Source organism: Egretta garzetta, unplaced genomic scaffold, assembly GCF_000687185.1.
Source record: "Egretta garzetta isolate BGI_Z169 unplaced genomic scaffold, ASM68718v1 scaffold62, whole genome shotgun sequence".
Lineage (NCBI taxonomy): Eukaryota > Metazoa > Chordata > Aves > Pelecaniformes > Ardeidae > Egretta > Egretta garzetta.
The window spans coordinates 1,656,312-1,679,858 of NW_009258947.1; the positions used below are offsets into that span (position 1 = coordinate 1,656,312).

General features: G+C 37.7%; 1 protein-coding gene across 1 annotated transcript in view; it reads right to left on the minus strand.

Moving 5' to 3' along the window:
- Nucleotides 1-11,180: 11,180 nt before the first annotated feature.
- SH3YL1 (SH3 and SYLF domain containing 1) overlaps nucleotides 11,181-23,547 on the minus strand; it is a 51,212-nt gene continuing 38,845 nt past the window's right edge. Inside the window, exon 11 of the mRNA XM_035889919.1 lies at nucleotides 11,181-11,380. Coding sequence (XP_035745812.1) covers nucleotides 11,181-11,380 — 200 coding nt within the window. The remainder of the gene's footprint in view (nucleotides 11,381-23,547) is intronic.

Sequence of the window (23,547 nt, forward strand, 5' to 3'; positions counted from 1 at the left end):
AGTAAGAGACTGTTTGAAGAAAGCTAATTCCGCATCACTGGTCATAGGTTCTTAGATGAAGGGATATTTTTTGTGGCGTCAAATACAGCTGAGTTTATCTTGTCATGCCATCTGGAAGCAAAGAAATGCAACCATGGGATTCAGTGTAAGATTAAAAGAAATGTGATGATATTCCTGGCCAAAAAAGGATGAGAATGCAGACTCATGCTGGAGCCCTGACAGTCTTCAAAAGCTTTCCACCATTTTCATTTATCACATTAAAATATACATTGTTTCCTTAGACAGAGGAAGAATTCTCTTTTCCTTCCTTATTCCAAAAATCACTAAGGGAAGTAATATATATTCAGGAGCCAAGGAACCAGGAGGGATTAACCACATTGTTAATGCTTTCAGTTGACTCTACTTACTCATCATGTGAGTAAGTATAAATACATGTTGCAAAGGACGGCTCTATCATGGAAGGTAGAACCTATATACAGTTCCTCAGGCACAAAGAAAATACCTGCATAGGAGGAAGACATCTTTCTGGTTCAGTAAATCGTGAAGTTCTCAGGTTTTTAAGCAGTGCACAGGACAATTATAGAAAGGAGGTATAGAACCCTGACACCCCATTTTCCAGGAGGAAATGTGAAAGAAGTCTTGAGGCGAACCTGAAAACTTTATTTTCTCCCAGGAAATCAGTTGGAAAAGTCTTCAACAATTTTTGAAATAAACTTCAATGTATTCCATTGCCCCAAATCCTTTTTTCACTGAAGCTAGTGGCAATGCTCCTGCAGATTTCAGTGGCTATAAAATCAAGATGTGACTGTTGATACAGAAGATAGTGCTACATAATCCATTTTGTGCTTAGAGACATCAGACCAGATTTGTTAAGATGTTTTAATTACTCAGCTGCCATTGAACTAAGAGGCAGGCAGTGTAGTAATACTCTTCTGTTATATCTGAATCAGATTAGAGGACTTAAATCTTGAAGCCATTGTATAAATAAATCCCTATGATCAACTAATACTTCAGCTCACTTAAACTGATCATGTTCATTCAAGCAGTAGCCTCAAGCGTACAAAGATTTTTTCATCCAAGGTTGTATGTTTGTTATCTATTGGTATCTCTTGGTTTAGCTTTTGGTACCTGCAGAAAACTTTGAAAAACAAACACAGCTCATCTATGGAAATTATGCATTTTTTTAGACATGTCAGAATTTTAAGGCTCATTACCATCCTAATTCCATTAACCTTTACTTATCTCCTAGTCTACATTGTTCAGATACCTATTCTGGTTTTCACAGCAGCTTATAAAATACTTTCATTAAAATCCAGAAAGGAACTCTCCATCTATCATGGAGGTGCATGACTTTCTTCAAAAACAACAGCCTAGTCTTTCCTAGGGAAGAATGAGTTTTTATCTTTGTGACAGAAATCCCAGCTGACAGCCCTGTTTATGCTACAGAAAATAATGACTGCTGACAGTCTCAAGGACCACCCGGTGGGTTATTTACATTTGAAACATTTGAAATCAACTCTGTTTAGATAATGTTTCAGTTTTGCATCTGGCTTGCCTGCACATGTTGCTTGTACGCTGTATTAAAGTTAGTACATCTCATTGGAACTGTAATCAATAATATCCAAGTTTCATACTGTCAGCCAGGATCTATTAATGTGAAAGTGCTGAGTTTCATGTTAAACATTTTGTTCATTTGGATTTTGGAGCCCAGTTGTTAACAGAAATTTCTTCATGTTTAAGAAAACTGGCATTTTCAAAATGTAAGTGAATAACATTTAGGCTTTGTATTCTGACGTCACCCCCAGGAGAAGAATATAAATATAATTTTTTAATATTATAACACATAAAAGAAAGATATTCCAGGCTACCTGAGCTCCCTTAGGCTTGGTATGTTGGATATCATCAATTAAAATTGTTAAATTAAAGAGCCTGAGATTAAGATAATCCATTTAGCAATGTGCGATATGAACAATTTTAAGAAATAACAACTTTTCATGAGATCTCTATTTTCTTCAGCTCAGGAAGAGTTCCTTCTCTTTGTTTTGTCAAGAATATTTCTAAACTGATTAAAAGAAGAATAACTCGAAGGGTGTTCTGTTAATCTAAATCAATTCTCTGAATATCAAGTTAGATAGATACGTATTTTTACCCAGCATTTGTCTTAGCACCAAAAAAGGCAACGATGAAATAAGCAGATAGCTTGAGTGTGTCAAAACTAGCAACTAAGATTAATATCCCGTATTAATTCCAATTACCACAGTAGATATGAATTTATATTGCTGTAAATTATCTTCCCCTTTCTTAGATTTTCCATTCTTCATTCGCAGTGGCAGTGATCCATAGTTTCAGTTTATGTTCCAGTTTGGAAACTTTTGTTAATAGGATTTAAAATTGTGTCTCCTTGCTTAATTTAGTAGGTCATGGAGAAAAAAAAAATCATGCTTACTTCTGAAATTCAAGAATAAAGTATTTTTGTACAGAGATCATCCTGAAGGGTTGCCAACAAAATGACATTAGGATGACAGTTTCAAGGAACAAGTTAATCTTCTCTACTGCAGACTCCAGAAACCACTCTAGAAGGCATTTCATGCAACCTACCTCTCTTGACTGACTGCTTTGGAAAAGCAGACATCTAGCCTGGGGGGACTCCTAAACCTACCTGAACAGGTACCTGAAAGTAGATGGCACAAATCTAGGTATAATTTTCAAAAATGAAAATGCCCTTTGGACGATAAGTGGGTTGGTTGGTGCTGAATATCCTTTCCCTCCACTTTCGTATTTGATTTTGTTTTTTAACTTTTATCAGCAAAGCAGCAATGAGTGCTGCTCTACAGAAGGGGTCCTCTGTGTATCAGAAGAAAAAGCCTTGCTACAAGACGAAAATTCTGACTTAAGCTAAGGTAATATTCCAAGCTAAGGTAATGTTCCCAACCTTGAGAAGGCAAAACAAGTAAATAGCTATAGGATTTTACTTTTTATATAACAAATTCTTTTTTATGTTATCCAAAGAGCAATTGCAATTAAGAATCTTCAAAAAGAAAGTCTGTTTCCTCTGGCTGCCATGTTCATGACCACACTCCAAGGAGTCTATAGGAGAACATGCTGGCAACCTGCACAGGAACCTGCAAAGAAGGTCAGGGTTGCTTAAGAGCTTCAGTTCTAATTGGCTTCAAGCATGTGAGGTGAATGGGATGGCTTTTTAAATGTCAGAATTAACTGACCAGAAGAACACATAGATGGTAATACAGGGAAAAAATACTTAGCATGGACTGATGCAAAGTCAGTATCCTTTCTGCCAGGAATGTGAGCTACTGGAAAGCTACATTGAGAGTATGTATTACTGGAGAGTGTGATGGCCATGGAGAAAATACTGATCAGATTGTTCTCAGAGGCATATAAATACATCAATAATCTCTGTCTTACACTGTTAATTTGAGCAGTAGCCTAGCTCCTAGTAAAGTCAGCAAAGTAACATAGATTTTAAGTACATGTAGCACATTTAATGTTTACAGTCTACCTCAAAGCTACCAAAATAATCCCATTGATGTAAAAGCAGCTGGAATGGGCCCAAGTATTTTCAGCATTGCCAAAAGGAAACAAGGGGTTAATCTGAAAAGCATGAAATCAGATAGGCAAAAGAAGTGATCCAAAACACATCAAATACAATCTTAGGCTGCAAAATCTTAAAGCAGCTTGTCCCTGTTCACATTTGTAAGAATCTGATGGCTGACAAGAAACCAATTAGTATAAGAGACTGATGTTTTGACTTTCTGGCTTAACTGTGGCCTTAATTTTGATATCAAATATGACAGAAGGAAATTGGAAACATTAAAATACAAGACACATTAAAGGGAATACCAGACTGAGAGCAAGTAACAGCCTGAGACAGGTTTTAAAAGGTAATGGGCAGATCCAGTTTCCACAGAAAGGGACCACCACGGGATGTATAACTCAAATTAAAACCAGTATTTTAACAGACGTCTCCTCTGCCAAAAAAAAGTTCATTTTGGCCCATATTTCTGCAGTTGTTAAAATCTTACAGAACAGCACCTATTTAAGTGACTTGATACTTTAGCAATCAAAAATGTCTCCCAAGCAGCTGGAACTGCCAGTCTGTGACAACTTTGCATCCAGGTGCTTTATTTATTTCCCTCAACAGCATTACCTAAATCTAATGTGTGGCATAACTCACATTTAATTGTGTAAAAATCAGAGTCCAAAATGTTTTAAAACCCTTGGAAAAAAGGATTTGACTAGCATTTGCACTTGGAAAATAACATAAAAATGTCTGAAAGCATAAAAAGCACGACAAATGCTGTGAAAGCTGGACATCCAGAAACTCAGAATTCTAATAATGTTTGTTGTAAGAGCCTGTATCTGCTTTGACAGAACAACAGCTTCCAGTTACAGGAATGATGTGAGAATGTGGGCTGCCAAGGCCAGTTAACTAGTCTCTTCTTTTTTTTCCCCAACTAACTAACAACTAATTTGGTACAGTAGTTAGCATTACTCAAGTGTTTAGAGGGAGGCCACAGGAAGGTTAAGTTTAATTGTCCTGGACACTGTCAAGCGCTGTCCTTGAGCATCCTGCAAGTCGGATACTAAAAGGCCATGCATAGCACCAGAGCAGTACAAGGCTGGAGAAGGATACACAGGTGGAAAAGAAGAAGACAGGAGGGGAAACTCTTTGCCTCAAAAGTTCTTAAACAATCAAATTAATAATGATTATTGTTTTTTGTGAATGGAATTAATTGTAGTCAATAGTTTATGGAAACACTTCATATACTTAAAAAGACCCTTGGGCTCATATTACCACTGCAGACAATGTCCTCAGGTTCAACAAATGAGCAGCTTCTGGCTCTTCAGCTAGGCAGATCTTCCACATGGTAGACAGCTATGGTTAGGTCCTCTAGGCACTGCCCGGCTTGCTTTCCCTGCCTCTCATACAGACTTCTGTATAAAACAAATTCTAGCTTTAGGCTACAAGTGTGCATAAGTGTGCTAGGAGTATTTGCCTTTTCCATAAGGTTAAATGGAAAGTAAACTTTGCCAGGTACAAGTTTCAAGAACTGCTTTTATAAAGGCAGATGCAAAGACTCACCTTAGCGATGCAGATGGCAGAATTCCTCTGAATTTTACAGTGATGGGAACTTTTACTTCTACTGTTAAAAAAATAAGGCATAGGTAAAGAATTACAGGATGGATTGCAGTTATAGAAGAACATGTAGATATCAATCTAGCATTAGGGTTGGTATGCATTACTTCATCCACTTCTGACATTTGGGGAGGCATTTGCATTTTATTTTGGATTAAATTAACTAAAATAATTTCCAGAGAATGAAGCTTGCTATTTCTTTTTATGTATTTTTCTTACATTACCATGGGAAAAGCCCCAAAAGTTTTCTTTGCAGTATTTCTAATTCAATTAAGAGCAAGAACCAATTAAAAACTCCAAATAGTTTCCCACAAACTTTTAGACTGAAGTGTGGACAAATTTAGATTCTTAATACAACTTAATTTGATTTCAAAATGTTCTGGCCAAGTTTTTTTAGAAATAGATGCCTATAGGTAGTGTGCTGTGTCTATATTTAGGTAACATAGAAAGAAGGTCTACATTTCAAAAGTTCTGTGAATCTAAGTACCCACAGTAAATTAACATAAGCAGTTGTGGTTCAGGTCCCTTTAGATCAGACAATTCTTTTAAAGATCTACAGCAAAGGCATAAACTGTGTCTAGAATTGGTAGAAATATATGCAATATGGATTTAAGACTGTAAAGGTTGACACAATTTGTAAAAAGCTGGTTTACAAATTTGTGCACGTATGATTAGAGCTACTGTAGAAATTTATTGAGCTTTTAAAGGAGAAACTTAGTCATTTTCCAAGGAGATGCCAGTACTCAATCCTGAGGAATTTCCGCCTGCTATCCTACTCCCAGTTTATTAAGGCAAACAGAACAGAACACCACTAAAGAAGACATTCAGTTGGACTGAGCTGGTCCTTATCCAAACATGGATCCAAAATAACCACCCTGTGTGTGTGTGTGTGTGTGTGTGTGTGTGTGTGTGTGTATGCACACATACGGGAAGAGTGAAACAGAACAGTTAATCATGAAAGACTGGCCTGAGATGTTTTTCTGGAAGGTTCAATAAACAGGAATGTTTGGCCTGATACGAGAAAGGAGAGTGGGATTACATGTCTACTCCTTGCTGAAGAACTGGATATACTAGCCATGACAGAAATTTACATCTACACCTAGCAGAAATATTTTTTTGGTGAGCAATGGCCTGCAAGGAAAAACAAGAATGGAGGAAAATGTCAGACCAAAAGTTTTGCAGTTATACTTATTACCAAAGTTAATTTTTAGAATTATGAGTTAAATTACTAGTAAATTAACAGATATTTGCAAAACAGATATTGCAAAGAACAGAATTTGAACATGTGTTCAAAATTACGTGATTTTTGATCATGTACTGCTTACTAACATAAATGGACAAACTGGTGATGGCTGTCAAAGGGATGTGTTAGGAATAAAATGAATAAGGTTCACAAAACTTTTTTAAATTGCTGAAAGAATAGATACCATTTTAAATAGTTAATTAAAGTGGATGCATTAATTAAAACAGACGTGGGAGAAAGATCTCTTGATAACAGTTGCATGCTGTTTCTGTTTAACAGCTAGCTGATGAACTGCCCGCAAGAAAGAAAAAAACCTTTTTCATTTGCATTTTGTATCTTTGGTTGGTATCAGGCTAAAATGAGTACTTTGGGGTTTAGGCTAATCTTAATTGTTTAAAGATAAACTTTAAAACGTATCATCCTGTCCCATTACAATAAGCTGAATACTTTTCTTATTCACATCATTTGTTGACAGACAGTTGCCTAAAGACTCTGAATACTGAAAATTCTGGAAGCATGGAACTGCCAGATATTGCTGTTTCACCATTACAAAAATTAGCTAAAACTTGGTGTAATAATTACTGTGTTTTTCTGAGCTTTTTAATGGTTTCTCCTTGCCAAACTAACAGACCTGGTAGTCAGCTGATGTAGATTTTGCTAAATACTAATATAAGCCAGTTATCAAGTCTGTTGAAGTTTTATTGTATGGAAAGGGTGGTTTTGAAGAAACTAAGCTGTCAACCATCTTGAAAACACATAAAACAGAGAAGAAAGAGGGGGAGTCTTGATCCAAAAGCTGATGAGGAGATTGTATGCACGAGGATCTTCCTGCGAGTTGAAACCTTGCTGGACAGACTTGGTAGGCAGTCTTGTTACCATCAATGTATATTACCTGGGATGCTTTTATTCTGGAAAAAAAGAGTTAGCTTGATGACAGTAGATTGGACAGTGAACAGCCTCATGAGGGAAAACTTGCCCGCACTGAACAAACTCGGACCAGTGGAGAAGCCACATCACCTTCACATATGTCTAAGGCTCTGGAAGCGCCTTCTCATAGGTGATAGAGGGAGCTTAGGAACTAATTGAAGCTCAGGTTTGAAAATATGGGTGGGGGGAAAATACAGTTCAGGGAAACTATGGAAACTGTTAAAAGACGAACAAGACTACTTCCCTTCATTTTCTGCAGTTCTAAGCAATGAAAGCTATCACAAATGGATATAGATAGTAAGGTTTTAATCATCTTGGACTTGCCTCAAAAAAACTTTAGTCCTCTAAACTAATATGAGGAATATCTTTTATACCAAGCAAAACCCAAACTCATGCTGAGTATGACCATAAATGAAGTTTTCATTCTTTTTGCGTGCACCTTGCAAAACTGATCTGCCAATCCCATGACCCATCGATAATCCCATCCAGAGAAAAATGCCTAGAGGTGCAAAGGAAAAAGATATTTCTGGACACCATGGACTTAAAATTTTGAAGCCTATAATATGATAACCCATAAGATTTCCTCCAAGAAAGAATTCTACTTTGACTGTTCAGGATGGTGAAACATTTAATGTTAAAATCAGCTATGATTAAGTTACCTGATGATGTTGAATACAGACCTCAAAACTCCAACTATTACACTTCAGGAATTATCCTGCTCAAAATAGAAGACTGACAGGAACTTGGGCTGCCATATATAAAATATAGTCACAAAATAAATATGGGAAGTACCTGTATTATTTATAGAGAAATTACTATTATCTGATGTACTGTGCTTGAGCAATAAAAACAGTTGTTTCATATGCTGTGGGTAAGTGCTTATATGAGCAAGATGATGAATTGCTCAACACCACAGCAGAAGTACTTTGCTTGTAATCTCTGTACCTCTTATTAAGCATCTCGTTGAGGGAACCCCACGGCTCCATAACCCATTTTTTCTCTTCTAGTACAGATACCTACTGATTTGGTCCTACAGACATCTATCCTAACAACCTCCCCACTAAAAATTGGATGGCAGGTGTCTCGTAACTGATCTACAAACACATATAATACTTTGTGCTAGAGGCACCATCTTCTTCAGTATCTTCTCTTTCTTCTGGATCTGGGTCAAGCATCCTGTAGCAAAGGAACACATGGACTTTCTCTCATGGAAAACCTCTCTTACCAGAACATAAACATCTCTTAGGTTTTTGTTCCTAGACCTGCTGCAGAAAACCTGCTACATAACTACCTGTTTCTTACAGATCTCTTCGTTTACAGGATCATGCAGATGGCCTTTTACTGTAAAGCCTGTAAATAAAACCACTTTTGGAAGTAGCCAAAGCTCACTGACTTGCGTTGATCCAGCCTGTGTCAAAGGCACACGGAATCAGACCGTAGAGTTCTGTAGTGCTTCAAGAAGGTTTGACAACCAATTGCTTCCCTTGCATTAGGCTACTCCACTGAATCTGCTTTCCTGTATTGTATTTAGAGGAAGAAGGTAATTTTCCAGGTACGAGATACACTTCCCATTTAATATTTCCCCTTCAACACATGGCTTGGATTTAGCAATTAACCAGTACTATCCTTCAGAGTCTACATACTACCATGAATGCTTAGGTTAGACAACCCTCATTTTTCCCAAACTAAGCTAAATCAATCCAAGAAACTGAATTTACATAAACAATAAAAAGATTTTACTGTGCAAGTTCATGAATTCTGACAGTTTCATGGAAGCAGACACTTGAGATGAGTTAAGAAGCTTTAACCCTACACAAAGGAAAAAGCAGCCAGCAGAAGGAAATGACTAATGAATTACTACAGCACAATTCTGCTAGTGGATGCTTCAGCTTGTACTGCATAACCAAAGTGCAGCAACAAGGTATAAAAAATGCAGAAGTGATTCTTTGTGAATATGTGGCATATCTAGCTTCCGGGTCCATGATATTATTATTAATATTATTATTATTATTGTTATTAATCCTGTTCACTGAGTTTTGATATTAGATGGTTTAGCATTTCCTTGCTTAATACGCAATAGATGCAGTCTGTGAAAGATAGGCAAGCACAGAATTTGCTTTCTCACCTCATATTGGCAGATGCTACAACAGTCCTTCTAAAGGCGTAGATTAACACTCCACTGCAGCTACTTTCCAACTAGTTGGAAAATCCTTCCTAAAAAAATACCTGCAAGCAGTATGGATCCGTTTGGTGGTGGTATCTGTCTGAAGACAGATCACATACATCTGTCTTGTCTATGAGGTAAAGAAGATTTTCACTGAAAGGTAGTAAATACATTTGACTACCGTTTCAGTCTCTTCTGTCTCATTTTGAGTTTGTTTATCAAAAACGTGTGGCCCACTCTGAAAGAAATCCAGAAACTTTTGCCAATGAGTGGAATGGAATGATTTTCTAATGACACTAAGTCTTTCTCTATACAAAGCTTAACCCCGCCATTCAGATGGGATAACTTACAGCTCAACAGCACCTGACAGATTAGTAGATCAGAATAGCAGATCAACTGCAACTTGGTTGGTGGAAAGATCACACATACTCATTTTCCATCTGATTCTCATGGCACTGTTAGAAGGAGCAAGGACTTAACAAAATACATTTTCAAGTGGGGAAAAGCTGAGACCAAAGAAGCACAACTATCATGTCGGCATTAACTCCATACAAGAAGCAAATTCAGCATATCCAGCAACAAGAAGGAAACTAAACTGGTGCTCATGACCTGCAAGTCTCATTCTCACTTCTGCTCTGATTTGCCACATCGCCTTTCAAGTCAATATCTGCATCTGTAAAATGAAGCTGATTTACAAAAATACTCAAAATGAAGTTGAAATGTGAGAATGATAGTGCTATACATTATTACTACGTATATCCTACAGAAATATCTTTCCTATCTTAGTGTTAATAATTTATTCTGTAATTTACTCTATGTTGCTCTTTCCTTGAAGATTAAATATTTAAAAAATCTTAAATGGAAAGGAGCAGGAAAAGTTGTGCAAGCTCACATGTGAACCAGGCAGAGATTTCTCTATATTGCTTTCCATCTGTTGAAAAAGTTCCTGCAGGAATCAAGGGACATCATAAGCCTATATATTTTCTGGGAAGGACTGGTCATGCATTTTATTAAACAAACTTTCAGAAGTGCTTAAATTCTTCAGAGATGAGGGCAATATAAGACAAGCTATCAGAGAAGCTGAACTGCTTAACTGTTACAGAGTTGTTTAAAAAAAGGTTTAAAAAAAGGCCTAACAAGGACAAACATTGGGGACCAGACCTAAAATAGTTACTAAGAAAAACTACAATGCCTAAAGTGGTTTTTAAAACCATGTATGAAGGTAATTTCTTCTGCCATACCTGTGAAAAAATATCTGTGTTTAGTAAAAGTAAAGAACTCCAACTCAGAGATCATTTGAAGCAAATTTGAGACCATTTATTATAGAGACCATAAATTATATAATTTACTAAAATTGGTATTTTTTCAGCATGTCTGGTTTTAAATTGTTTGTAATTTTTCCCTCATGTAAAAAATAAATCCATATAGCAAGACAGAATTGAAACTAGACACAAATTGGAGTACTTTTTATACAGCAACTTGCTCAAAAATAAAACTTCATTGTAAACTGACTGTCACCTACTGTTTATTTAAGAAATAAATTTAGGGGAAAGTCAAGGTCATTTAATGCATTTCAATTTTTGTGTTAGAATAGTCTTGATCAAGAATCTCTTTTTAATAAAATCTGAAAAGTTAAAATATATTTTTCAGTGTAAATATATTACTGCTTCAACATTTTCTTCTATACAAATTTAGTTGTTACTTATGGCAACATAATTGGCCGGAAAGATGCCAGTTTGTTCTCCTATTCTTCCCTCCCACCAATCAAACTGGGAATCCGTTTTGGTTGTGACTGTGATTTTGTCTCCAGCTTTGAAAGTCAAGTCACCCGGCTGTTGTCCTTCAAATGAATAAAGTGCTGTCACTTCTACTGGACTGCTCGAAGAGTTACCTGAAGTGAAAGAAATTAAATAAAAAGTAAATTACTAAACTGCAGATATAGTAAGTCCTTAAATGACAGTAGAAAATAGTGACAAAGACACCAAAATAATTTATCTGAACATATAAACCACTGACAAAAACCCCTTTCATTTGCACTACATTTTTAGGTAAGTAAAACTTGGATTCTAGCCTACCAGCACAGCCTATTTAATAAATAAAGTAGTACTCTGTGCAAAATAAAGATCATCAATGTTTTCTATGTGTCTCAAATAGTTGAAAAGAGACAGTGGGAACAAAACCCGTGCGTTGAAGAAAGCGAGAGTACTTCCTGAAAGATTCCTGAACAGAACAACTTGCAGGTTTCAGTTCTGTAACAATTTCTTCATAAATTACAAAGTTCATATCAATGATTTTGATTTTTTTTAACAATATTCAGAATACAGGATGGTAAAGTACAAAATAACCACAGCACTTCCCTTCTCTTTCCACAGGGTTTGCAGCATCTGGGATTTTGGTGTACCTGGCATATTGAACAAAACACACGAAACATGCTAGCGGAGAGAATGGATTATGGTTTGATGCACTGGAAGCAACTTGGCTCGCATATGTAGTATTTTAGACTACATATACAAATGGCTTTTATTCTCTCATATGTAACTATATCAGTCCTTAACTGGGGTTGGAATCGTGCCATCAAGTTTTCTGATCTAGAGGTAAAATCACCCAAAGTCTGGATACCATTATCCAGCCCCCACTCCTGTTGACACTTTTTTAGCACATATTTCCACGTTTATTACTATTGAACTTTCAATCTAAGTCAGTATCTTCAATTTGCTAATAATCATATTTGCTCTCAATTCCTTTAACTGTCTGTACTATACAAGGTAGTTGCATTTGTTTAACGTTGATTTAGAAAAGAGTTCGATCTCTCACATGAATGCATCTAAAAGTGAAAAATGGAAGGTGCAATGGAAGACTAATTAAGAGGAAATAACGAAGATGTTTACACAGTCAAGTGGAGAGATTTGAGAATGTATTGCTCATACTGACATGATGGCTGCACAAATGCTCAAGCATGCAAGCTTAAAGGCTTTTAGCATTAGCTCTACCTGCTTGCTGCCAGAACCGTGTTGCAAAAGGGGAAACCCAAGCTCTTCTTAGTCTACACATTGTAAGTACAGAGCTAAAAAGGACAACGAGAAAAGCACTGATACAGCTTTTCTTTTGTCAGTCTGTTGCCAACAACTGATACCCATAGAAGTTTTCTTCTAGTTGCTTTTATCATTTCAAAAGAAAAACGAAAAAACCTTTTGCTCCCAAGCTTCACAAATACAAACTGTAGCCAAAACAGGACCGAGAAGAATAATGGATGACAAATGTATGCATGAACTGCATAATTATTTTTTTTTCCCCAGCATCTGTCAATATATATGTTCATTCCATAGGCCAGTCCTTTCCCTTCATGATCTGCATTTGTAGCAATCATCAAAGCTTAGTACAAAATTCTTTGGCCACATGCTGGGACAGTGTTGGTTGCAGAGAAGTCAAATGCTGTCTTCCTTGATCACACAATCTCTCTCTCCTGACATCAAAGTTCGTGATCAGAAGTTACACACCACTACTTCTTATGATGTGAAAAAAAAACACAGATAAGAAGACCCATGTTTATCAGGTCCTTATCTCCACCAGTTACTCCTACCAAAAACCAGGCAGCAATACAGCTTTTCACTTTCTGAAACCCTGATGGACTGAGTATTGAGCAATTACATGCTCTTCCTCCAAGAATTCAAGCATTTGATGTAGTCAGGATGATATGATGTGTTCCCATGCAAAGTGTGGTTTGAAGCTAGATATTTCAATTGAGGAAATCATAGCAAAAACCACAGAAGTAAAAAATGCTTTGACTTTTCACTCCTGGTTCTAACTGAAGAACAGTAAGAAAATACTGTGGCTCAGGACTCTTTGGGTGCTAAGGCATGAAAACAGTTATGACTCAGTTGCACATAAAAAGGAAGATGGGGTGCGTTTTACCCATGTCCCACATTCAGGCAGTGCGCATGGGTAAAAGAGCATTTTATATTACGATGAAGGCTACAAATTCATATATTTTGAGTTCTTAACCGTATGTGTTTCCATTACTTAAATGTTCAAATGGATAATCGCTCAAAAAAAATGAGGGCTACTATGTAACTGCCCAAACTATGTTAATATACTTGGAAAAATTAGATAATTGACATCACAAAAGAAGACACTGAAAGTGCTAAAAGTAACTGAGAGCGCTTCTTTTCATTACATTCAACAGCAGAACTGTTACCCCACTTTAATATGTTGGACTCGCTACGATGGCAGCAAGTAGTAGTTACCTCCTCCATGGCTGAACTTGCATTAATAAGACAATAATTCCTCACAACAAACTATAGAGTCTACTGAAATTGGCACAGTAAAAGTAGGAAGAAAAATGAAGGGAAACTAGACACAAAGCATGAACGGGTGGAACAAAAGAAGTGCGTGTGAGAGACTGAAGTGTAGGAGTGCATTTGATGCATGACAATCACGCCTCCAAGCAGTGTTTGCTCTGTCATATGAACAAGATTGTTTTATGCATTTCCCTTCTCACTTTTTGCCCCTGAGAATGTGCATGTGTATCTTTCCAAACACGCAGAAACCTCAAAGCACTACAGCTGATTACGAACATTGATTTCTGCGTCCTTGCCCCATTTGCTACCTGCTATCATTTAAAAGCATTTTCCAGCTTTATTCCTGTCCACTATTTCATAAAAATTCCTACTTTATTTTCCCTAGCAGCTCTTTCCTATACTACAGTTTAACTTTATTTCTCACAAAGATTCTCATCTGTGCATTACTTGTGCATTTCTGTAGCATAAAACAGATAAAATGCATATTTAATGTCTCCAGATTACAGCATCCCATGCCTCATATTTACAATGGATCATCCTAACAAACAGGTATCTTAAATGAATGCACTGTTATGAAATCTATAAACCACACATAGTATAAGGGGGAGCTGTTTCATGTTCTTGTTTCCCAATTTCAGTTTTACTAAGAGGGTTTTAAATAGAATCGTTATAGTCAACATGAAGACTGCTGAATACATATACTGAAACCACGTTTGCAGCTCACACAAGATGGTGCTACAGTGCTACATACAGCTCATGATACTGAAGTCATTGAGATTTATGAGTATGCACACTGGAATAAAAACAAATTACATTGTGGAAAATCCTTAATTAATGGTATCTGAACACATACAGCACACTTCTACAAACACAGTGGTCAAAACAGAAATATAGAAATTTTGGCTGAAGATCAATTAGTGCAGCAGCCAGCATACATATTCAGTGCTCTAGCATACATGGGTATGGCGTATGCTGGATAACAAATTGCTCTGACCACGATATTATTTCATTTTTATTCATCTTTATATACCATAACGATTTGAACTTTTTGCTAAGGACTACTGTTATGAATCAAGGAACTGATGAGGTATAAACTAGAGTGAATTTACAGCCTGTTGGGCGTGCTGTAGTACCAGCCCAGAGTGAAGGAGAGCATGATAAAACTATCTTTAATTATAGCACATTTACCTCAGAATGAAAGCATTGTCTAGAAAGTTGCTATAGAACAGATACATTGGCCACATTTATATTAATCGGTTGAAAAGTGCCAGAGCCTTTGACTTTGAGGCCAACTGGCATAGACTGGCCACATACACACTAGTAAATGCTCACCATCCAGAGAGGCAAGCCACATCCAAACTTCCTACTGGTTTCTACACTGAAGTAACTCCTAAACCACATCTATGAATTATCTGGGAAAGTGCTAGGTGAGAATAATGCCAAGGAACTTTCTAACAACACAACCACATAGGTAACTGTGTTATAGTGCTTGGGACAAATTGTTTAACTGACTAGTAGGTGTAGCCACTAGTTTTACATTCTAATGCAAACCTATAAAATATTTGTAAACACATAGCCTGATTCTAAATCTGGTTTTTAAAGAAGAACAGGCACTTTACATCATTTTGTGATCAGTTTATTAAGCTTTCAAAAACTAAATCCAAGTTGGAAGACAGAATAGTATAGTCCAGCTGTAGGTCCCAAGTTTAATTCTACTGGCATAGACGTATATCCCATAGCCACTGAATGTCTGACTGAAGAACTTGCAGAAGAATTATATAAAAACTGTAAAGTGCTGCTTTTGGCCACTGACACAACAATAAAACTGAAGCAAGTTTTATGTGCTTGAGGTTAGTGGTGAGACTGCTAAAGATTCACCTTGCAAAATTCACTAAATGTCAGCAATTAGAGAGCTAGCAGGATCTTTGTGGGTCACGTGTGCACCTAGATGATAGAAACTGTAAGTGAACTAACACAAATTGTTACTGCTGGTTTGGGGTTCATTCAAACAGTGTTAAGAAGCTTGCAAAAAAAAGGAGCCCTGTGACTCAACTGTTACTGCAAATGAGCGATCTGATCAAGGGTACTGATGACTGACAGGGTAATCCTGTTGTTGACTGTCCATATATCGTGCACTTTCTGCTGAATCTCTACTTGGTAAATGGGCTGTGGATCTGGTTTCTTTGGAAGTTGAAAGGTTACAACATTGCTTCTGTTGGGATGCAACATACCGTATGAAAATGTCGTTGTCTAGATAGATACATTTTTCCTTGAAACTGAACAGTCTCTCTACCTTACTCAAATATTTTGTGCAACCTTTAGAATGCATGGCTACAGATCTTGTTATATAAAAACCGGTGTGAATGAGCAATACATTCAACATACTAACTTCTTACTTTCTCTGTTTTTTGTAAAGAAGTAGAGAGAAGTGGCTGGAACCACCACACAAAATGTTAAGGTCAGATGAGTCTCCATCATCAGGGGTGACAGAGTTCTATAGTGCTGGCATAAAAGCTCCACCAAAAAGTGTCAGCTTACAGAAAAGCTGCAACAGAATTATCATTGGTTAAATGGAGACCCAGAAAACTAGGCAATCACATGAACCCTGTTTGTGCAGCAGAAATAAAAGATAACCAACAAACAGACCAAACAGAAAACAACTAATGGATCTAGGCAGATGCAAACATCTATGCTTTTAAAAACAAATATATCAAGTATCAAGAAGGTTTATCATCACTAGTACAGACTTCGGAAGCACTGAAAACCTTGATTATTACTCTGGGGTTTAGGATGAGAGCTGTAGCTAATAGCGAACAGACAGAAATCTTAGTTCTTTACCTGTTATGGGACACTGGGCTTTTGTTTGGAAAGGATTAGTATTGAGTTTATAATTAGAGTTCAGAAAAGAATCCAAAGTAGGCTGAAGAACTAGGTTAATTACTGGATCTTACAAATATCTCAGTAAAAAGTGATAGTTGGTGCCAGCAACAATGCAGAGTTCATAGGAGATTTTAATGGCCACCCTTAGTAAATGGTCTGAACAACAAGACCTGCTAAGATACAACTGTGTGAATAGTGTATGTATACATAGATACTGATTGTCTGAAGGATGTTATATTAAAATTATATTAAAAAGGAAGACTATTATCAGGCCCTGACTGGACATGTTAAAGAGCAAGACAACCATTAGCTTGATTCAACAGCTTTACACAAGACAGCAACGTGCCATTGAAGCAAGGAAGATGAACGGTATCTTGGGCTGCATTAGACCAAGTATTGCCAGCATGTCAAGGGAGGTGATCCTTCCCCTCAGCACTGGTGAGGCTGCACATGGAGTGCTGGGTCCAGTTCTGAGCTCCTCAGTGAGAGAGAGATATGGACCTGCTTGAGAGAGTCCATCACAGGGCCACTCAGATTATGAAGGGACTGGAGTATCTCTCTTGTGGGGAAAGGCTGAGAGACCTGGTGCTGTTCAGCCAAGGGAAAAGAAGGTTCGGGGGGGACCTCATCAATGTCTATATATACCTGAAGGGAAGGTGGAAGGAGGATGGAGTCGGACTTTTCAGTGGTGCCCAGTGACAGGACCAGAGGTAATGGGTACAAACTGAAAGACAGGAGGTTCCCTCTGAACATCAGGAAACACTTTGTTACTGTGAGGGTGAGCAAGCACTGGAACTTGTCATCCAGAGACGTGGTACTTTCCATCCACCTGGACACAGCCCTGGGCAACTCGCTCTCAGTGGCCCTGCTGGAGCAAGGGGGTTGGACCAGATGACCTAAAAAAGTCCTTTCCAACCTCAACCATTCTGTGATTTGGTGAGAAACATCAAAGTTACTTTTGAAACCAAGTTACCTTTAAGTATAAAAGAAACATGAAAATTTGTAAGGAGGGGCTGGGGAGAAAATCTGGACTGGAAACAGCAGTAATCAAACCCCAAGTTGATACAAACAGACATCACCTTGCCAGCACCACCTCTGTCTAAGCCAGACAGCGCAGCCTCCCTGCCAGACTAACCTGTGCTCAGCCAGGAGGGTGACAGCACGCAGTCCACCTCATAGAATCATAGAATCTAGGAAAAGACCTTTAACATCACCAAGTCCAACCGTTAACCTAGCACTGCCACACCACCACTAAACCATGTCCCTAAGCACCTCGTCTGCCCATCTTTTAAATACCTCCAGGGATGGGGACTCGACCACTTCCCTAGGCAGTCCATTCCAATGCTTAACAACCCTTTTGGTGAAAAATTTTTTCCTAATGTCTAACCTGAACCTGGCCCAGAGCAACTTGAGGCCATTTCCCCTCATCCTATTGCCCGTTACCAGGGAGAAGAGACCAACACCCACCTCGCTACAGCCTCCTTTCAGGCAGTTGTAGAGGGTGATAAGGTCTCCCCTCAGCCTCCTCTTCTCCAGACTCGTAGGGACTCACATCTTTCTGTATGTAGGCAGCCTTGTTGGGGGGGCTTTCTTGCCAACATATGGATCAGTAGATTGGAAGGAGCTGCATGAGCACACATAGAGCTGGAGTACCCACACCTCCAACAAGAGGTTTGTGCAAGTAGGACAACCCACGATGCCAGAATAGACTGCGTATGTTCATAACCCATACTACCTGTGAGAGGGGTTGTACATGAATGTAAAGCTTTGTACACATTAACACTTGATATGCACGCATGCCTGCAAGTGCAACTGAAACTTTGGAGGTTGCATTTAGAAACTTCAGGTGTTTATTAACATTTTGTAGTTGTCTAATACTGTGGTTTATTTGCTGTAATGCTGATATTGATCCTGAATGTATACTTCACATATTACCAGCTAATTATCTGTCATTAGTGAATTAATAAGCACTTTGATCCTGATTGTGGTTTAAGCTATAGGAACTGAGCAGTCTTTCCCTGTGACAGTTCTTGCAAAAGTGTCAAGATTAGGATTCAGGCTGAATGGCTCATGGCCATTGCTGAGCTTTAACTAATAATTATAATGGAAGAACTTACTTAACTGCCGATCTGTTAAGGAGGGCAAGTATGTGTTGTGACGCTAAAGCTAGGCAGAGAGCAGGAATTCAAATAAGTAATAAAAAGCTAAGCTCACTAGCAGTCCCATGAGAAGCTAGGATGGCTGGGTTTTTTTACAAAAACAAATCAGTCTATCCTAGGACTGACAGAGACTGAGCTACTGTTAGGGTTAAGACTGGGATCAGAGATTAATAAAGTAAGGGGCTGAAGAGAAAGATTCCTTGGTGGACAAGCAATATCAGGAATGAAATGAGGTATTAAATGGCAAGAGTAAATATCTTACAGATATTTCTGGATTTGCTGTGCTCATCAACTGATAGAGCTAGATCTGGAAAATTTTAGTATCTTTTTAGAGATACCATTGGACTCTTGCAGGACAGGTGAAAGAGAGTAAGAGCAACAAATACCTTATGGTTCATTCTGAGGCGGATATGAGTTACTGCATTATAGTCAAAGCTAGCTTTAAGGGTGGAACTAGAATTGGGTACTGAATCCAGTTAGGAACAGCTATTCACTTCTACACTACTTGTAGCTTGAACAGGTCCCGTTTTTACAGCTATTGCTGCCTCTCCTCCTTCATATTTTCAGACTTGAGGCTTACTGAGCTATATTTTGGGTAGGGTTTGGGTAGGAACTGCAGGCAACAAACATTTATGTTTTCTGCTGAATCCACTACACTGTGCATTAGAATGTAGAAGGCAAGGGGTAGGCAAAGGAAATAGCATGTAGCAAATTCTGAAGACATCAGGGTCACTACTAATTACAGTGATAGCTTCTGAATTAGTGCTAGGGCTCAGGATAGTAGAGCTAGGGACCTAAAATTTTGACTTGAGGAATGAAGCAGCATCAGGGTACGATGACACCTAAAGGCAGGCAGAGAAATGGCTCAAGTTTAACTTCAAAGTAGTAGGTGAACCACTAAGTTCAATCTGTAATACTCACAAGAATGGGATGAAAGCTGGATCTGGCAGGGATTGCTTTTGGTTCTGTTTGAGCTCAAAGATACCTGAGAGTCAGTGGAGAAATGTAAAGGGGAATGATATGGGCAAAGTGATAGGGCAGGAAATTAACTTTGAAGCAAGAACTGAATCAAGATGAGAGTAAAGGAATATTGAATTTACAAAGGTCAGAGAGAAGGATGTTGCAACAATTGAATCATAAGAGGACAAAAGCCTGGACAAAAGTGGAGACAGAAAGAAAAGGCTGCATCTTTGAAATGGTATTCACAGAACTACCTATAGGACTCATATTACTCAGAAAGTGAGAACTGAAGAAATTCAACTTGAAGATAACACATGCTCTGTAGTGGTCAGCAACAGGCAGTTTCAGATTCTATTTGATCATTTTTTCTTGAATTCATAGTTCTTTAACAAAAGAGTACCGGAGCAAGGCAGGAAGAGATGGATCTGGAACAGAGGTAGTTATGAGGTATCTTCAGAAAATGTTGTCTAGCAAATGAAAAACAACAAAGGATATCTAGCTGGGAAATGTTAACAGAAAAATGGAGAGCTGGTAAGGACACCTTCTCAGTGACACACTGCAAATACAGATGTAAAGGCAATAACAGACATAGCCCAGCAATGGAATTCAGGGAGCACAAGCATTACCAAAGAAAACAGAGGATGACAATTAATCTATCAGGTTAAGGGAAGACGGAGTGCACTTTCTAATACATTGTTATAAAGAGGTCACCAGAGACTTGGAAGTACCAGTTACATTTACATCAGTGACCGGAGCAGTATCAAGGCCAACTGCCAGTCTGACCCTGTCCATGCTATTAAACTTCCTGGCTCCAAATCAGAGTAGCTTCATTCATATTGACTACTGGGGACAGTCTCTGGCACATGCTAACTTCCAAACAACTAAGGAATCATTTGACAGCCCGCTACCTTTCCCGGATCAAAATCATACCAGGCACCTGCTAGCGGTTAATGGAATAAATGATAAAGTTTCAGTGCCCAACCACATTCCCTTGCAATGCTTAATTCACCAGCCATATAAAGTATTTATATAATATATATTATGCAATATATGTTATATAATATATAACATATTTATAGAGCCAATGTCTTGAACTAGGTGCAAGAGAAACTGCTTTAAAGAGGGTCCAGCATAGTAATGAAGAACTCCAAACAAGATAAAAGATTAGGTAACAGCAATATGATCAACTATGGGCTTTAGAAGATGAAAGAAGATGAGACGCTGACACTGGGAAGAGATACTGATGGATGAGATTGAGAGTTTAATGATGAAAAAGAAGCAACAATATAGGATGGATACCTGGGGCAAATGGAGACAGAGGGGACAAACAATGAGAATCTTCTGCATCTGTGAAAGCTATAAAGTTTAGAGAAGATATGAGCTGAGGATGAGTAGAACCATCATATCTGTATCAGTAACCTTCTGAAAGATACTCAGTGTGGACTGGTAAGAGGGGACAGACACTGGCTAGGACCTGAAGAATGATCTAGTAATGCAAGACGTCCATGCAGATGAGCCTGGGAGCATGTAACTAAATAAAGCACACTCTCTGAGTCTTAGGTTGGAGTCTAGTGTGTTGCCAGACATTAAACCACCTTTTGGCCACTCCTCCTTTTGCCCCCATTAGTCATCTGGGGGGGGCTATTTCAAAGCCCTTCTCCCCCCGTTGGTAAGAAAACTTCCTTAATGCCCAGCTTCAAGTAATTCACTACTAGTTTATATCTACTTTTTTGTTTGTTGACATTGGCCTTTGGCTGAAACCCTTCTTTCTTGGCATTTACCTTCCTTATGCTTTTATAGTCAAAAAACATTTTTTAAACCTAAAGACTGTTACACTAAAAATAACTTAACTACCCCACATCAGTGACTCCTTGCTCCACTCAATGTACTTATTCTTCTCCACATCTATTCAATTTTACCTAATTTTTCTCGAAAATGAGTAAATAGAATATTACCATAAGGTAAGAGGCCTGTAGGTAACGGACTTCTCACATTCCACCATTAAGCACAAAGCTGTTTAAGTAGAAGGGTAACAGAACTGAAGGAACAGAGGACTCATTTTGTGGAGATCATGGATTTATTTCTGAATGTGAAAATAAAAAAATATTTGCGGTGAATCAGAAGACTTTCAGAACAGATTTTCCGATGAGGACATAAAAGTCATGAATGAAGAAATGAGCAAAGAAAAAATAGAAGGGAAAGGAGAGTAGAGAACACTGGAGGAACTGGAAGCCACAGAAAGCTGAGGTACACAAACAAGAGAAATATTAGTGATGTAGTGGAGCCACTCTTTTAGCTGAAGGCTGAGCTGAACCAAGGCTGCAGAATAAATGAGAAAGATAAACAACACAGAGCTAAGAGATCAAATGCATCTAGAAGAACAATAATGAAGTTACAAAAACTAACAATGAAGATGGAGAGAAATAAAAATAAAGGGGTTGCGTACATAATTTAAAGAAACTTCAATATAGAGAGCTACAGATTTTGAATATAAATGGATGTATTCTAAATCCTAGAACTCTAAACCCAGCGCCATTTTAGAAATTCAACATAATACAATATTGAACACAGATGTTACTCATTAGTTTGACGATCATTAGGCCAACAAAAAGTCTTAAGTTCTATAAACTGTTTTAATATTAGCAGGTTTTGAAAGAAGAGAAGTCTCTGTATAAAAGAACCTGTTCCAAGGTTACCAAAGACAAAAAAGGAAGCTAGCAAACAGAAGACTAGAAGGATGCAAAGTTAGGAGGGGAAAAAAAAGATGTCTTTGTGATTAGTGCCTTTACCTGTTCCCTGACTATAAGAAGAAATGCCAGCACATGTATTAAATAGTGCAGCTATTTCAAAGAGACTAAAGAAATGGGCCTAAAACTGACCTGTTGATATTAATTTAGAAAACATTTAAGATCAGCATTAATTAACAATTAACATTGAAGTCAAAGCACTAATTGTGTGCTGGACCAGCAATATGGAGAGAGAAATTGGACAGCATGTTCTATATATAACATTATACATACATATGTATATGTATAAAAATATAATGCTAATTCTTCATCTTTTCTCCGAAGAATTACAAAGCTGAAACTAATAATACTCTTAGTGATACTCTTTTCAAGAACATGAGGCAAATCTGACGTCTTGATCAGTCATACTGGGGAGTATCTACCGTTCACTACATCTAAACTTACTCTCTTGGTTTCCATTATATTTTACTCTATTTCTGAAATATTATGTTAAACAGCAGCGATAAAAATAACTTATGAACATAAAGTTATGCCCTACAGAGGTTTGATTTCTTAGGTGAATTGTGTCAGGGATAGTCAAAGCAGCATTGGAAAAGAACTGAGAGGGAGAGTATGGAAGAAAGACGTAAGGCTTCGTGCTGGATTTCTGAGGAAAGCACTAATTATTCCTACATGCCAATTCCCTGCAAGCTCTTCAGTCCTCTAAGTATCTCATGCTTTACATCACTACTACATTTTGTAATTGCTTTAAAGTAAGAGTTTTAAAACAACAATGAATACCAGTTTTAAATTCAAGATATGTGAATTAACAGGGGTTTTGATCATAATAATTCTGAGTCACACTGATGAGTTAGAACAAAGAAACAATTGAAGACACACTTAGACAATCTTAGAAATAGTTCAGTTGTTTGAAAGCATCATGTATGCCCCTAAACTTGTCTCCTTAGAAACAAAACAATGGAAACTTTCATTTATATTATGATAACAGTCAAAAGTACACAGAATACTCCTGAT